General features: G+C 39.1%; 2 protein-coding genes across 2 annotated transcripts in view; one reads left to right on the top strand and one right to left on the bottom strand.

Moving 5' to 3' along the window:
* Positions 1 to 2,701, top strand: part of LOC139712553 (polycystin family receptor for egg jelly-like) — a 72,753-nt gene extending 70,052 nt beyond the window's left edge. Inside the window, exon 31 of the mRNA XM_071624366.1 lies at positions 2,475 to 2,701. Coding sequence (XP_071480467.1) covers positions 2,475 to 2,701 — 227 coding nt within the window. The remainder of the gene's footprint in view (positions 1 to 2,474) is intronic.
* Positions 2,702 to 5,074: 2,373 nt separating this feature from the next.
* Positions 5,075 to 16,472, bottom strand: LOC139712552 (enoyl-CoA hydratase, mitochondrial-like). The gene is made up of 7 exons (XM_071624365.1): positions 16,323 to 16,472; positions 12,616 to 12,810; positions 11,774 to 11,901; positions 11,178 to 11,277; positions 9,631 to 9,735; positions 8,345 to 8,532; positions 5,075 to 6,892 (listed from the first exon to the last, which is right to left on the bottom strand). The coding sequence occupies exons 1-7, from the start codon at positions 16,444 to 16,446 to the stop codon at positions 6,827 to 6,829; spliced, it is 906 nt and encodes a 301-aa protein (XP_071480466.1). The 5' UTR covers positions 16,447 to 16,472; the 3' UTR covers positions 5,075 to 6,826.
* Positions 16,473 to 16,995: the final 523 nt, after the last annotated feature.

Below are 16,995 nucleotides of genomic sequence, written 5' to 3'. Positions count from 1 at the left end.
GATAAAACAAGCAAAACATGCATCAAAATGCAATTTTAGTTCTAACCGTGGGAGGAGGGGGGACAACAGGCACTTCCACACCCCCCCCCCCCCCCCCCCCTTGCTCGCTCCCTCGCATACTTAACCCCCCCAAGATGAAATCCTAGCTGCGCCGGTGCCCTTTCCCCGCTTGCTTTCCCTCAAAAAACAGTAAAAGTCTAGTGATTGAGAGCTTCCTATATTCCAAATGTCTGTCCAAAAAATCTCGTTACATTTAAGGGCTTTTTACACTTATGTTTCTTAACCCCGGACTTTCTCTGACCCAGGACTATCGTTAGTCCCGTACCAATTTTTTTTTTCAGCTTTTTACACTGCTCAATTAGTCCTACACTATCTCTTGTCCGGGGCTAAGGAGAAAACTGACCTTTTTACACTCGCATTTCTAAGGGTGGGATTTCACGGAGCACGCGAACGAATTGCGAAGGACGCGAATGGCAAAATCCAGCATTCGTTTTTTAGTCTGGAAAAGATCGCCAAACGAACGTGAGGGTTCGGAAGCGTCGTCAATTGTTCGCGAATGTCGTTTTTACTTCGGCGAGAATTTCAAAAGAGTTTGAAATTTTTGATTTGATTTTTTTTTTTATTTGCTCGTGAATTGTTCTTGAAAGTGTCTTCAAAGCCTCGTCATATGCGCAAGACCTTCGCAAGACACGCGCGATGTTCGCAAAATGTTCGTGAAACCCCAAACAGACTCCGAAACTTTGGAGAATGTCTCGCGTATGTTACGCGAAATCTGCGAAGTTTTTCCGATCATTTTACGACGTATATAATCGCAAACTGTTCGCGTACCTTTTGAGACATTCTCGCGAACGTTTAGCGCACGTTTGGGGGATGTATGACCTATACGTTTTCTACAAATAAAAATCGTAGCATACATCTAAACATCAAACAATTATTAACAGTTATAGTAACAAAAAAAAAATAAAGACTAGCAAAGAGAAAGAAATGTTTGATATACAAAAAAAAATTGCAGAATACACTTAAAATTAATCTAAAGTATGTAAAATTTCATTTGAATTATAGAGATTTTGTGTGGGAGGAACTGCAAAAAAAGAAAGGAAGAAAGATCAAATGCTTTACTAGTGGAGATAAGTCCTGGGAAAAAAATGTAGGCAAGCACACGATAGAGAAATGAGAGAAAAAGAAAGGAGAAATAGAGGAAAGAAAAAAATTCAACTCAAGACAGCTTCCACCTCTTCTTGGGTACATTTTCTCCTATGATTATTGAAAACTTTTCGTTGTTGGCATTTTTCGTGTACGTAACATGCTGTACTTTAGCAATGATACACACGACATTCGCACATACGTCGTGGAAACTTCGCACAAATTGCGCAAGAATAATTTTCGGCTTCATAGTCGGAAAACATTCGGAGAAAAACTTTTCCGAATGTTGGATTTGGTCATTCGCGTACTTCGCAAATCGTTCGCGTGCTCCGTGAAATCCCACCCTAACATTAGCACCGCAATTGCGGTGCTAACCCTGCTATTTTGCAGGGCCAGATAGTACCGGACTATCGGTGGGGCTAGCTCACTTTGGCAAAAACGAGTGTAAACAGAAAGTGGGCTAAGGATAGTCCCGTACCAACGGTGGGGCTAAGCCCCCCCCCCCCCCCCCCTTAGCCCCACCGTTGGTACGGGACTAAGCAAAAATTTACAAGTGTAAAAAGCCCTTTAGTGTCAAAACGCACCCCCCTTGAAAAAAAGCTGGTGACGCCCCTGAAAGACTAAGTAAGCTTGTGATGTCACATGAGTACAACGATATAAAGAAAGAATAAAGAAAATTCAACATATTTCCATTTTTCTCGCATAACAAAAGAACACTCGACTTCTCTCTTTCAGAAGGCAGGGGGAATAATATTACCCTTAACATACGTCAGTAGCAAGTCGAAGAAATGTGCACTTTATTCAAAAAGTAAAGTTTTGTGAAATTCTCTTTTTATTTTCCTTATGCAGTTGTACGCATGTGACATCATACACTGTAGTCGTCTTCTCATCCAGCAGTGACTGCGCAGATACTTAAAATATTCGTAACTTTTGAACGGATTGTCCAATCTTCCTCAAACTTTCACTGATGTGTTCTACTAATATTGCTGCATTCTTTCAATCCTAATGTATATGAAGGTGGACTTGTCCTTTAATAAGAACAAATATCTTCGCTAAATGCATGCTTGTTTTTCATGAAGCAAAGAGAGATAATTTGTATCCATCGCTTCCACTCCCTTCCACTTGCGTTGTAATTTCATACTACATGTAGTATTGACTTTGAAGTAGAAATGACTGAAGATGGAAAATGTTTATTACCATTTAGTTTGACTTAGTTATAATATTCATTATAAGTCAAGCTTAGAAATGGGAATGTCATTTAACATCAATCAAAACTTAAGTACATATGTGCTCTGTGAGTTCATCAGTTCAATGCCCATTTGTTCCTACAGAGGAGGACGGACCCACGTACGAGGACATGATGTCGACCATTGAGAAGCGCGTCGACCAGCTCATTACTTACGTCATCAAGAATTACGGCGAGAATGTGAAGGGAGGGGCAATCGGCAGCAAAGCCAGCCTGGGGAGCCGCGACGGGCTCAACTCCTTCGAGGCAATGATGCAGAAGGACATCGAGAACGCAAGACAGAAGAAGGTCCGTAACATAATGATTTCTTAACCACGGAGGAAGATCAATCGAAGGAAAAGAATAACCGAGCGTATTCTAGAACATTGATGTATGCAGTGTGTTGATTATTCAGTTTGTTGTTGTTGTTATTGTTGCATAACATTTGTCCTAGTAAGGTCACACGAATCTTCACTTTGTATTACAAAGTCTTATAAAAATCTTTAGAATAAGCTTTATATACTATCAGAAGGAAATCAATAGCCCTGGAGAATGCTATGGCCAGGCGAATCTGTCTTTTCGGGGCGTGTTTCACAAAGACTAAGTTCGACTTGCGTTGGATTTGGTTTATGGCTGGCCGATCATGCCTCTGGACCATTGTCATACAATTATTGTACATACTTCGGGGAAATTTTCATATTTCATTGGGCAGTAATGGCCATTCAGAGCGTGAGAGCGATTTAAGTCAAGATTTAAGAGCATATTTGTGAAACACCCTCTAGTGCCAACTTAATATGCCTTCACAAAATCGCTTGTACATAGTGGTCGTCAAATTTTGCAATGATTATTCCTGTCACGTTGGCAAATTTGAATATTTTAAGCAAGTTCAAGCGAACTCTGAATCTGTGCTTCATACCATAGTTATTGACAGAAGAAATTATTGTGTAAACCTAATAAGTATGCAGTGTAAATATTATAATCTGAGAGACTTTATCTAAGAAATATGAATTACAGTGGACTCTCGTTATAACAAATTCCTTGGAATCTGGGAAATCAATTTGTTTTATCAAAAATTTGTCATGTCTATGTTTGAAATAACATACAATAGAAAGACAGAAAACTGCATCAAAATAAATTTGTTACCAGGGGAGCTTGATATCTTAGTGTTTGTTGTACCGAGGGCCCACTGTACAATGTATAGTAATCTACAGTATCATACCTGTAAATGACACGTTTATGTATTCATGTTACTAGCCAGCACACAGATCTCCAAGAAACCCAGTAATCTTTCATGAATTAAGCCATGCAGTGCCTATTGATAAAAGAACTGTTGAAAATGGGTAATTGTTATTTATTTATTTATCTATTTATCTATTCAATCATTTATTTATTTATTCATTTATTCATTCATTCATTCATTCATTCATTCATTCATTCATTCATTCATTCATCCATTCATTTTTGCATAATTTCAATAAGCAGCTGGAGTTCTCTTCATCAGTCATTTTGTATGTAATTTTCCCTTGGCACGCAACTATTACTTGTAGCCCAAAGGCCTGAGGAAAGAGTCGCAAGATGTCGTATAATGTGTACAAGGTACATTGTACTGTGTATCTGGAAGGGGGTTTTGCTTTCAATAGATGAGACACAAATTCCATTGTACAGCTGTACAAAAAATGTTGCAAAAACCAACAGAATGACATACTGAGTACCCTAACTCAAAATATTTACAATGCCAAACAAATTCTCTGGTTTGTTGAAAAACTATCGATAGAATATCAGATCATATTTGTGTTGGTGTTAAATGAATACAAATACAGGAATCGATAGGCAATTACTTATTCATCAATTTATTTACACATGCATTCATCCCACAGAACATATATGGGTAATGAATGTAAGCTGTAAAGTAGGTTTTGTGTCTAGTTTAGTACACCCCTCTCCTGAGTGTGCTTTGTATGTTGTCCTCAAGAAGTCAACAATATGCAATAGACCTGAATGAAATAGGCATCTGTGTGGTGTTGGTTGGTTTTTTTTTTCTTTAAAGAAACACGCAAGTTATATTGTGTTCATTTTAGATTTTTCAACTTGGTAACTAAATTGAAATGAAGTGCAGCATCCCTATATCAAATCACAGTAAATTTCCAAACTTGTATGAATTGCACTCAAAATGAATTGCACTCAAAATGAAATACACAGAATATTTGCAGACAGGCCCTTCGAATAACACACACACACACACACACACACACACACACACTGGAAATTAGTGGGTGATAGAGAGCCTGGCATGTGAAGAAAAAAGTCACTTGTTGGATTGCAGTTACTATTTTGCAAAACAAGCTCTTGAGATTGTGATCACGTATGCAATAGCATGTACTACAAAATCACAACAGCTAGCTAGAAGACTTGGCTCTGCCATATAACCAGCCAGCAAGTGTCGGGCGATGAAAAATACAGTTTAGGATCAAAAGTAACACCTAGATTGCAATGTTAGCCCATGATTTCGGAAGAAACTTTCTGTCACAACATACAGCATGTCTTTCAGTTTCACTGAATAACAGCTTGCCAGGTTCTGACTGGGCCATGTTCGATTTACGGAGAAAAAGCAAAAATCATGTCAACTCATGCTTGGTAAACCTTATTGACAAACAGTGTATACCTGCCATGGACAACATAATCAGGTACAGCTATGCATGGACTCTCTGCAAGCAAATACGGAAAATGAATGCCTGTACACACAAAGAAGGCAAGGTAGTAGTGTTCACAGAATGTACTTTATTAGCATACTGAAATGACAAAGCACTTACTGAAACATCTGTCTTTCATGATTGAAATTAATTACACCTTGAAATAAATTGATGTATTCTGGCACATATTAACTGTATGTATATGCCTCTTTTTTGTGGTGACATGGTACACACATTTTTTTTTTTTCCAATTTAAATGGTGTGACATTGTAGTTATTGTTGTTGTGTGCAGGGGCAGATCCAGGAATTCCCTGAAGGGAAGGCACCTTTACAAAATTAAAGGGCCCCCCTCCCATTTCTTTTCTTTTTATTTCTTTTGTTAAAAAAAAAACAAACAAAGAGGGGGCTCACACCAGGTGCACCTCCCTCTGGATCCGCCACTGGTGTGTGTCTTTGTGTGTACTTGTCTCCATTCTCCTATCTAAGCATGGTTACTGCTTACCCAGGTTGTAAGAGCACTACCCTGATGCATAGAACTCATTTTATCTCTATGTACTTTGTACAAGTTTCTTTGGGTAGCCACTCTCTTGTTTATAGACATTAAGCTGCTTGCTTGAAGCAATAAATGTTAATACAAGCACACATACAAACTCAACGCTTTAACTCACATCAACTTCCAAGGGTATGTTGCATCAAGCGTATTCGAGTTAACGAAAATTGCCTTCTAGAATTTCCATGAACGTTTTTTAACACTTAGATGACATTGTCATCAGCATGTTGGCTTTAATTGGTACAATGTAGTGCCAGTTTTTGAATGGACTATTGGCTAAAAATGCAGGTTTTGGTGAATACCAAAAAAAAATCAGAGTGCCCTTAAAGCATTACAGGACAACATCGCAGAAAGTTTCACGACACAGATATTTGACATATCAGCAAATGCTGCGCCCTAGTTGAAAAGCTGACCACAGTACAGATTGGAGGGACACAAATGATGTTACTGCAGGATTTAGTACATTGCAATTTGTCATTTCTACAATACTGGTGTATTCAATTCAAGGTCCATTTGGAGGGAATCCAAAACAATCACCACACCTAACAGCCCAAGAAGGGTTTACCTTTCTTTATTTGTATGGAAAGTTAAATTTCCCAGATCATTAACAATAATTCTAAATACATGACAATGCTTTAAATCAAGTTCATAATTTGAGCACTATTTTCCCAGCATCAACACCGAATGAATATGGTTTTTACGATAACACCCACTCTATACCTGATGTCACCAAAATAGGATTTCACTGTCTTGTACATTTGCACCCAGCAGAGTTTGGAAATATGTATCAGTGACATAATTATGAATACAGAGTTGCCACATGTTGGACACAAATCCCAACATGTACAAAGCGCAAAGCAGCATAGAGTACAAATGAATCAAGTTAAATGATTGTGTTCTTTATTTTCTAGCATAACAAGTAACTATTTGAAGGAAGACTTGCCAAGAGGATCACACAAAAATTATGACAATTATTATGATTACTAGGTGTATCAATTCCACACAAGTAAAGATTTAACATAATTTGTGTTTGTACAGTCATCTTGCACAGCACATAAAATTTTTTTTTCATTCCCATACATTACCTTTATATCACCATCAAACAGCGAATAGTTTTCAAAAATATTCATCTAAAAGCATGGATGACATCAACCCCATTCCAATGAATCTGCACAATCTTTGCTTGGCTTTGTCCACACCTCAAAGATCAGGTTTATTTCATTCATCCTTGAAGTTAGCTGGCCTCTTCTCCACAAAAGCACCCATGCCCTCTCGTGAGTCATTCTGAAAGATATGAAGTATGGGTATTGAAATGGATGTTCAAAATAGCAGTCTTTACTAACAAAGCCTCAGAGTACTGGAAGCTATGCAACTGAATGGTTGCGGTATTTTACAATGCCACTTGGAATTATGATTACATCAAAAACACTGTACAAGTATGATTTCAAGATACGTTGCCATGAAAACGTACCAGATTTTAAGAGATGACTATGTTCATGTACTTTAAAATAATTTGATTAGATTTGATGTGTTTTAAACTCATTTCAACACGTTTTCCTAGTGGGTTGCATATAATGACATGATGAACAAACACTGCCACATGCATAAATATATCAGAACAAAATGTCATGCATGAGGTATGTAGAAGGCATAAACACAATAAATCTAACATTTGGGAGCTTTGCTACACTCTTCAGAGAAAGAATTGTTTCATCTCATACTGACACCAAGAAGAACAGTATCTGATGCTGCAAAAGGAAGTAAATTACATGGAAAGTTGCAAATATCATCTGAATATAATATAGATTTGGAGGTATCGTGGAGGTGTCTTGGTCAAGTGGATAAGAGTGCACATATCTAAATCACATAAGAGCAGTTTGGATTTGTGGATTTGAAAAAATACTGAAGTTTTACACAACATACACAGGAAGGTCCTAGACCCCGTTTACAGTGCGAGGCTCGGCCGCGCCCAGCCCCTCTTCAGTGTAAACGCGCAAAAGGCCAAATGCGAGGCCAAAATTGGCCTCGCATTTGGCCTCGCTCTGGAGGTGGTCTCGGCCTTCTCTTGGTGTAAACGCAAACTGGGCCAAATGCGCGGCCAATTGCGTGGTCAATTTTAGTCTGCCTTCCAAACCCTCTGCCTGTATCTTTTGCTATTCAGGATATTAACCCCCTCAACGTCAAAAACTAGTATAGTTTAAGGTGGTTTTGTCCTGCAAAGGATTTTTTCCTGCAAAGGATTTTTTCCTTCGGCAAAGGCCTTTGCCCGTACGGCAACTTTGTCGCCATGGAATTCAGTTGGCAAAGGGTCTGAAAACCAGACAATACCAAATTGCGTTTGTTTACAAGCAGAGCGCCACTACAACAAAATATTGAAAGGTTTGAATTAAAAGAGTGGCCGAGCCCAGCAGTGTAAACGGACAAAATTGCGAGGCTCGGCCCCGCACTGTGAACGGGGTCTTAGTGACAAATGGGGTGAGAACTGTTTTCCTATTGATTCAAAGTGGAAAGAATGAATTCTCAGCAAAATCAATGGAATTTCTAGCTACATGTACTCTTTAGAGGAGATAGCTTGGCTTTTTCCCTTTCACAATGTACAACATATTAAAGCGGTATTTTCATCTCTAAACTCTGGCTACAGTTAGAGAAAATACCCCAGCTCGACATTGGCTTGAATGACTTTGAAGCTGGTGTGATTTGACTGATTTGCTTTAATCACTTTTGGTATGGACTCACCGTTCCAAAGCAAGCATGGAAGAGCCTCTTCTCAAAGTGTATGCCTTCACTCAGGGTCACGTCATAGCCGGTGAGGACAGCCTCCTTGCACAGAGCATTGATCAGCTTGGAATTCCTGCTGATCTTGTCTGCCAACTCTATGGCCTTGTCAAGCAGTTCTTCTGTCTTGTAGACCTTGCTCACAAGACCTGCAATGAATAAAATAGGATCTTTTTGTTATTCACTTTAATAACAATTGAATTATTTATTCACGTATTTACTTATTTACCCATGCATTCACTCATCCATTTATTTACTGTATCTAAACTTGCAGAGGGTATGCAATCATAGATAGGCATTTCCGCTGTAGGATCCACCTTGGAAATGAACCCATCACTTGCTGCTTACTGAGCAGAGACACTGTAAGCTGTGCAGAAGCCAGTTCATGGTAGTGATGAAATTACATTTAAACAAATACCTTAATTTCTTCATCTTTCCTTTGGCCCTTATCAATAATTCATAAGCCTCTTCACAAAGAATAGTAATAAAAAATAAAAACACTAGTAATGTCGCTAAAGGAACTGGCATACCTCCACCACAATGCATGGTTCTCCCAGTAGGTCTAGAGTATGTTTTTACAATGTGAGATGACAGTTTGACGTAACTGGAAAAAAAAAAAAAAGAACATTTCAATGACATGTTGGTCACAAATGAGCTGAGTGTTAACTTTCCATGAACTACAATGTAGGTTTCATTTGGACAGATGTCTCAATTGTTTCACGATGCAATTTGTCTACACATGTTATATGAGCTTCTGAAATCCTTGCATCTGATTGGTTGACAGCAATTTTGTCAGAAAAGATATCTAACCAAATGCTTCATGAAACACCCCCATAGATACAACTCTCCATATGATTACATGTAAGTGTACAGAGGCATTAATGCATACTATGGTGGTAGTGAATACAAAATCATGACGGGCACCTGCTCTGATCCTTGATCTTGTGTTTGAGGTGACACTATCCCGATTACAAATGAGTTATACCTATTAAAATCATTTGCAAAACACCTTCTGCCGACAAGTGCTCAAACATCAATTGAGACACATGTCACAGAGAAACATAATTTGAGTTCACACTTAGGCTGACAAAAAAAAAGAAAAATAAGCATGAAATGTTTTCTTGACAAACATCAACAAAGGGTTTTTTTTTTTAAAAGGTGAAACCCCACATGAAAAGAAAAATATCCAGGAGGATGTTCATCCCATAAAGTTTACTCTAAACCAAAAATGATTTGATTCACTTTACCTGCCTGGAGGGCTTGTTGTGCAGTAATCCTGTCACCACCAAGTACCATCTCCATGGCAAGAGACTTCCCTACAGCTCTCGGCAGTCTCTGTGTGCCTCCAGCTCCTGTAGAAATAGCAAGATCTCATGTATAAATCACATGTCTGCAACAATGATCGTGTACAGGGAAACTAGATGGATAGCATCTAAAGTGGGCCCTTTACTCATTATTTAATGGCAGACTTTGTAATAGTAATAAAAGTTCTGGGCATAGAACATGTTGAGCTGGGATTATGCGAAAAGAAATCGTTATTAAACTCATGATAGCCATTTGAGGGAGGAAAAGTTGTTTCTCTGATATACATTTTTATACTATTCGAAAATCTTAAGAGAGAGAGAGAGAGAGATTCTTCAGGCTTCACCTACAGTGTAAGATGTGATGTTTACAGAGTTCAAAGGATATGATAAAACAAAAAGTCTTCAACAATGCAAAGATCAAGCTGATTAAAAAACATTCATGGAGACAGAAAAATTACATCAATTACGTACCAGGTAATGCACTCTGTGCTTCAGAGATAAAAGACATCAGCTATGGGGGGGGGGGGGGGGGGGGTCTGAAACAGCCCAAAGCCATTCTCTGGCTGAATGCTGGCAATATGTTTATATAGAACTAGTTTACAATGGCAGAAATACATGAAACATTCATTCATGAACATACAGACAAAGCCCAGATCCATGTGACCTTGTCTGATTCTTCAAAAAGGGCAATGGCATTCTATTCTCCCTCATTGGATCATTCACAAATAATCAGCATGAAACAAGATCACCTTGCCCCACCCATCTCAGTTAAAGGAGAGGGAAAGCCTTGCTAAAATTACCAGTGCCACATCTGCAGCTCATAATGCTTTTTATATTCCGCCCTCAAGGGGTGTTTCCTTGCTTGACTTCACAACCCTCACTCTCAATGGAATCCTAATCCCTTCTACAAATTAGTGCAATGCAAACATCTCACACTGATGGGTAACATGCATCTTGCTGACCATTAGAGACAAGTACAGTGCACTCTAGTTCTAACAAACACAGTTAAAACAAAATCCTTGATGCAACACAGTACAAAATCTGGCCCTAAAATTATCATCTAATCACCTATATCTTAACATACTTTGTTGTTCAGTTATAATGAAATTTTGGTGTAACAAATGAAAATCTATTCGTGGAAAATTGAGTAAAGAAAATGGGATTCCACCGGGATTCGAACCCGAGACCTCCGGATTGCTAGCCCAGTGCTCTACCGACTGAGTAAGAAAATGGGATTCCATCGGGATTTGAACCCCGAATCCCGAATCCTGATGGATCCCCATTTTCTTTGCTCAATTTTCCACTAATAAATGATATTCATTTCTGGTCAGTTTTTCTGTTCGCGTTTGTTACATACTCAAAATGAAAATCTAGTTAGAATGGGAGTTGCTAGCATTTTTTTTTTTTTTTTTTTTTTTTGGGGGGGGGGGGGCACCATCAGTCTGTTTACTTTCTGAACTAATTATCTGTATGAACTTTTTTTTTTTCACCTGGAATGAGTCCAAGGAGAATTTCTGGCTGTCCAAACGATGCCTTCTCTCCAGCATAGATGATGTCACACATCATAGCAATCTCGCAGCCACCTCCAAGCTAGCAAATATAATTTTTATACAGCAAACAACACTTTCAAATCGGCCAATGATATTAATTGCAAAGTATGTTTAAAAATTGTTAAATGGTGGCAATGTAGTTCATATTTGACAATTATTTCAATTGAATACCAATATGTCTTTATATGTAAAACCTCACTTTTCCCTCAATATTGCACATTGCACAGTGATCTACAAAGACACAGAAGCATCATAATATCTTTTAATAGCATATCAAATTGAAGATCAGAAATGACTGAAAGGGTGATATGACCTCCAAGCATTTTACTTTGTTTTCTTTTTCATGGGGAGGGGGTCTTTCATGTGGTATTCCATATGATAATTATACTACACAAGATGCTTTACCTCAGCAAAACCAGAGCATTTTAACACCAGCTAAATACATCTTAAGCATTCTCAGGGAAACCTATGCAATTGTGAACCGTTCCAATGCAAAGTCTCCTCTGTGTGAATAGTTTACCCCATAGTCGACTTACAGCAAAGCCATGGACAGCAGCAATGGTTGGTTTCTTGGTGGCGGCGAGTCTGTTCCAACTGGCCAAGAAGTTGGCGCCCAAAACTTCCTGGAAGGTCCTTGATGACATCTCCTTGATGTCGGCCCCAGCTGAGGAAGAGAATACAATCATACCAATACCATAACCCATTCGTATCATGGCATTTGTTGGCTGACATAAGATTCTATTCCACTATCATCCATATGAACACTTATTATCTTATACATACTTCCATAACATAATGATGCAGAGAAAGAAACATTTCAAATAATTTAGATGTCATATTTTGTTAATATTAGCAATAGGATTGCCTATGTACACTGGTACATATGCACTTCAACTTCAAGCTATATAGCATTGCAGCTCACATGGTTCACATAGAAAACAAGAATTCCCTTTACTTCTCTCCTGTTCATGAAGCAGTAGGGATGGGGGGGGGGGGGGCGGTTAATCCTGTATAGCTCTCTATCTTGATGGGCAATGTCTTGTATGATTGTTTATGTCCCATATCTCATGCCAGTTTATGCTGCATGTGTACACTGGTTTGAAGTTAGTCTGAACACTCAATTAGAAAGATAGAAATGAGATTATATCTGAATGACAATGATGCATTTCTGTCATACTCAGCTGGTGTAATACAGACGTACATGTAACAAGTCAATGACATCACAACATATCTGGCTTGTTACCATAATCTTGAATTGATAGACACCAACCTGATATCATGATGAAGCAAAGAACCTATAGTGTTACAATCACAATAAGTACTGTGAATTATCACACTAGATATGAAGTGAAAAAGAAGGAATTTCAGAGCAGCTGACCTGCAAAGGCCTTCTCACTCCCCGTGAGGACTATGGCTCCCACCGTCTTGTCTGCCTCAAAGTCCTCCAGAGCCTGGGCCACCTCATTCATGAGGGCATCACACAGGGCATTGAGGGCCTTGGGCCGATTCAGCCGGATCAGGCCTACGCTCTTCTTCTCACCAACATGCTCCACGAGGATGTTCTGGTAAGCCCCTGAACATGGTTCACAACACAACATGTATGAGTTTCTGTCATTGCGCAGAAAAGGTTGCACATGATGGAAGAGAGGGGGTTTCTGACTACTTTAGAATACAGACCTACACTATGACCTCAGTATACTCATACATGATACATTCATGCAGTACAATCTACTGCATTCAAAGGCACTGGCAAAGCACTGATTAAACCTACCATTATGCTCTAACTTATCTGATTATCTGTTGAAGATTTCTGAGTACAGTTAAACTCGCCTAAGTCGACGTCGCATATGTCGAATAATCGCGCAAGTCGAAGATTTTAAAAAGTCCTGATTTTTCCCCATTGACTTACGTGTATTAATTCACTCACAAGTCGAATTTTTGAAGTCGAATACTCGCCTAAGTCGATGAAATTCCAAGAACACTTTCACGGAAAAACCATTGAATTCACTGTGCCTAAGTCGAATAAGATTTTATTGTGTAATAAATCACTGTCAAAATCATGAGACGCCAGTTTTTGTTTACATACAGTATATACCAAAAGAAACTTTGCGTTAAAAACATTAACGTTTCATTTACGCAAGCGGTTTCACCTGAATCATTATTAACGCAAACTAACGATCGAGAAAATGAACATTTGTAGTAACTATGAGTAACGATCCCAAGCGCAAATTAACGATGTTTCGTTGACATTAACGATAGTAACGCAAGAACTCATGCGAGATTTTGGTTTCCGTTACCCAGACCTGGTGAAAGGACGACGTATCGCCTCTGCCGAGTGTAGCGATCTATACCTTATAATAAATACTAAACGGAGTCTTTTCGCGAATCGTATCACGATTTCGCTAATGGTTAATATGCGACCGGGGTCACCAAAAACGCACGCCGTGCCAACAACAACAAAAAAAAGCCGGATGTTTGCCTTCAGTTTTGGAAATGCACAGCGGTAACAATTGGCTCCATAAGATGCTAGAATAAATGTCAGATGTTTGCTCTTAATTTTGGAAATGAATAACGGTAATATTCAATGTGGATAAAGCGTCTTGCTGAAGGGCAAATATCGGGCACACCGCTCCAGCTCTCGGCTCCAAAGCAGACAACATACATGTACATTATACACGTGTACGCGTGATGTAACTGTAAGTCGATTTTTTTCGACTTACGCACAAGTCGAAACTCGCCTAAGTCGATGTGTTTTGCTCAGTCCCGAGAAGATCGACTTATGCGAGTTTAACTGTATTATAATGCAGACATGCACACCTACAATGTTCTTTTAATATACACCTATATGTACAAACTTGCATTTAAAACAGAAACTCCAGGTGGCCATCAGAAATGAGAATATCAAGAAGACATTTGTACCTGTAAATTTTCAGAATTTGAAAGTTGAAAACTGTTATAAAGTGTGCAATTGATAACTCAAAAATGACATTATGGATCATAAACATTCAAAATAGTTTCTATACCAACTTTTTAGAATTTTACAAACCTCAAAAAAGTTTAAATTATTGCACATGAATCAACTTTTCCACTGCAGCTACATGTACAGTAATTTCTGACACATGAATATATTGCATTTTCAACATAATTTTACTCTTGATATTCATTCTCAATTGCAAATCATTTCCTAGCTAAATCTTTAAATAGGAAAGAAACAGGAAAAGACTGAGATATCAGCTATAGTATTACTATGATGCCTGAGTAAAATACAGATACTGTACTAAAGGAGGGCTTACAACAGTATGACCTGGAATACAGACATTGAGTAGACAAAGGCAATTCAGGCATATCAATTTTCTTTCATCAGGACACAAGTCCTTCATGAGGAATGAATAACATCACGAGTCACAGATTTAATTAGGCAAAAAAGCATTTATCAGTTTATCAGTATCTGCATTAACAAGTGGTCTTTTTGACATACCTGAATATAAGTAGCAACCAATTTAATCATCAATAGTAAATTCTTTTGATAATCCATTGTATACAAATACATAAAGATCTATGCTACTTGTACTTGCTCACTTACTTTAATCCAACAATAATGTAACTAAAACATTGCCTGTTATGTACTGTTCATAGATCAATGCTTCAAATGCAACAGTTTACATTTTCCGTGGACTTTCATAAGTTGAGTACTGGTAATGAGTGTGTGGGAAATTGCAAGATTGTTTTCTTGTGATTGACAATATTTGTGTTGTCAATCTAGTTATGAAAGGCCCAACTGCATGCATTTTGATTTGCAGGAATTGGGGCTAACATGATTACTTACATAGATCACTGGGTTAATTTGGCCAGGCCATTTAATGTTTAGGCCCTATAGGATGTAGCACTGAGTGTAGGGTAAACCTAGGCTGGAATCTATTTAGACTAGATCTAGACCCTAATTATTAATATTATTATTAGGCAGTTCTATTAATATTTTAAATCTGGGTTATATATATCATATGTATTCCACATAAAGAATCTTGCTATAGGATTGGTCAAGAGCTGATTACGTGATAAAGTGTAGTTTTGCCCATCACATCACCTGAGAAGAACTAGGTCACTTGATAGTACTTACACAGTGCAACGCACTTTCACACTCACTTCAGTGCCGCGCGGTGCACGCAGCAAATCCATTGTTTTGTCATCTACGCGCACACGTAAGGATACCTAAAGACAGCTGTTTGTTTTGCTGATCTCTGGCAGTCCATACAGTCTTAACGCAAGATGAGTACGCGCGAAATAAAAGTGCATTGCACTGTGGACTATACTAGGTCACTTGATGCAACACACTTTCATTTCAGTGGTGCGCGCAGCAAATTCAATGTTTTGTCATCTACGCGCACACGTAGCCTAAGCCCCAAGGATACCTAAAGACAGTCAAAACGGTCTCAGATGTGGAATAAAATGGGAATTTATAGAACCCTGATGTGGAATATAAAGCAAATAATCAACTTTTAGTTTCAGGCAATGAGACAAACTATCACTTCCTCGGCAATCTGAATGTGAACGCTATCTTTCCTCAGCTGCGCTTCGGAAAGACAGCTACATCCAGATCGCCTCGGAAGTGATAATTTGTCCCATCACCTCGGACTCGCTTAGTGAGGAGGACCCTGGATCTTGTGCCACAACTCAAACTGTTCGTGTGGTAAATACTATAGACGTCTAGTCTAGACCTATATAGGCCCACGCATAAACTGCATGGCCAAATAGCTATTGATGGACAGGCAGCAAATAAAACTTTTGCTGCAACACAGCTTTAATAGGGTGTAGCTGAATATGGGCTATCCAGCCATCTTCTCAGATGGAAAATGAAGAAAAAAACAACAACAAACAAACAAAGGCAAACGTAGCCCGACGTCGACCAGACGCCGTGCCCGTGCGGCGCGGAGCGGCGCGGCGCGCGGCGACACCGACCTTGTGCAAGTCGCGTTTTTACAACGACTCGGACTGGTCTGTATATGTAGCGTAGAAAACCCAAGTCATGTCACGTCTCTTGTTGAATGCAACATGTCATTAGTTTCTCAATTTTTTTCGCTTTCTTACCTGTCGAAAGACATCTACAAATATTTGATGACTGATGCACAGCTACTGGACTGGCAGAAATCTTGAGGCCTGGCACCATAAAGGCACGAGTTGCCGAATTCAAAATACTACGCAGAGCTGCCATGTTACCTGTCGGGCTCTCGTGCTCGCTCGCGGGATTCGTGTGCGTGGGAGATCTACAGATCGCTACCCCATACCTAGGTACCGGCGGCGCAGCATGCAGCGCAGCAAGCTGGAGTAGCGAATTGCACGCTCACGTGTAAAGAGAGGTCAAAAGAGAATGATCTTTTTGCGTCGCAAGAAGGGGGAGGACCCCGGAAGTACAACCTCTGAAGCAATCGCAGTTTCGTTCGGATATCATTTAACGAGAATCCTCTCGTAACGTCAGAGCAACCACTTGCTGATCATCAACTCGAAAAAGAAAGGCTCCTCAGTGGCGCATGCAAGACACTTTAGTGAGCTCTCATGTACATCTCCATTCTGTGTCAGTACAACCACTTGAACTTCTTAATACTTTTTTTTTTGGTGGTCAGTTTGAACCAACTGAACTGCTTCATTAATTATAGGCCAAAAAATATGTTTCCTGATGCTTCCGTCCGATATGGGTGACGGTCATTATAGGCGGGTTCTGCATAAACATATAAATTCTACTCTCTAAAAAAAATCGAGTGAA

The sequence above is a fragment of the Diadema antillarum genome, unplaced genomic scaffold, assembly GCF_040938485.1.
Source record: "Diadema antillarum isolate AM-2024a unplaced genomic scaffold, OU_Dant_1.0 seq00001819_RagTag, whole genome shotgun sequence".
NCBI lineage: Eukaryota > Metazoa > Echinodermata > Echinoidea > Diadematoida > Diadematidae > Diadema > Diadema antillarum.
The sequence above is the reverse complement of the archived record's forward strand: the minus strand, read 5'-3'. Positions and strand labels throughout refer to the sequence as shown.

Excerpts from the sequence above, each read along its gene's own strand:
- LOC139712552 (XM_071624365.1), bottom strand. The coding sequence starts at position 16,446 with ATGGCAGCTCTGCGTAGTATTTTGAATTCGGCAACTCGTGCCTTTATG. Across the intron at positions 11,278-11,773 it reads CTGCTGTCCATGGCTTTGCT|CTTGGAGGTGGCTGCGAGAT; the intron begins GTAAGTCGACTA and ends TATATTTGCTAG. Across the intron at positions 6,893-8,344 it reads TCCATGCTTGCTTTGGAACG|AATGACTCACGAGAGGGCAT; the intron begins GTGAGTCCATAC and ends CATATCTTTCAG.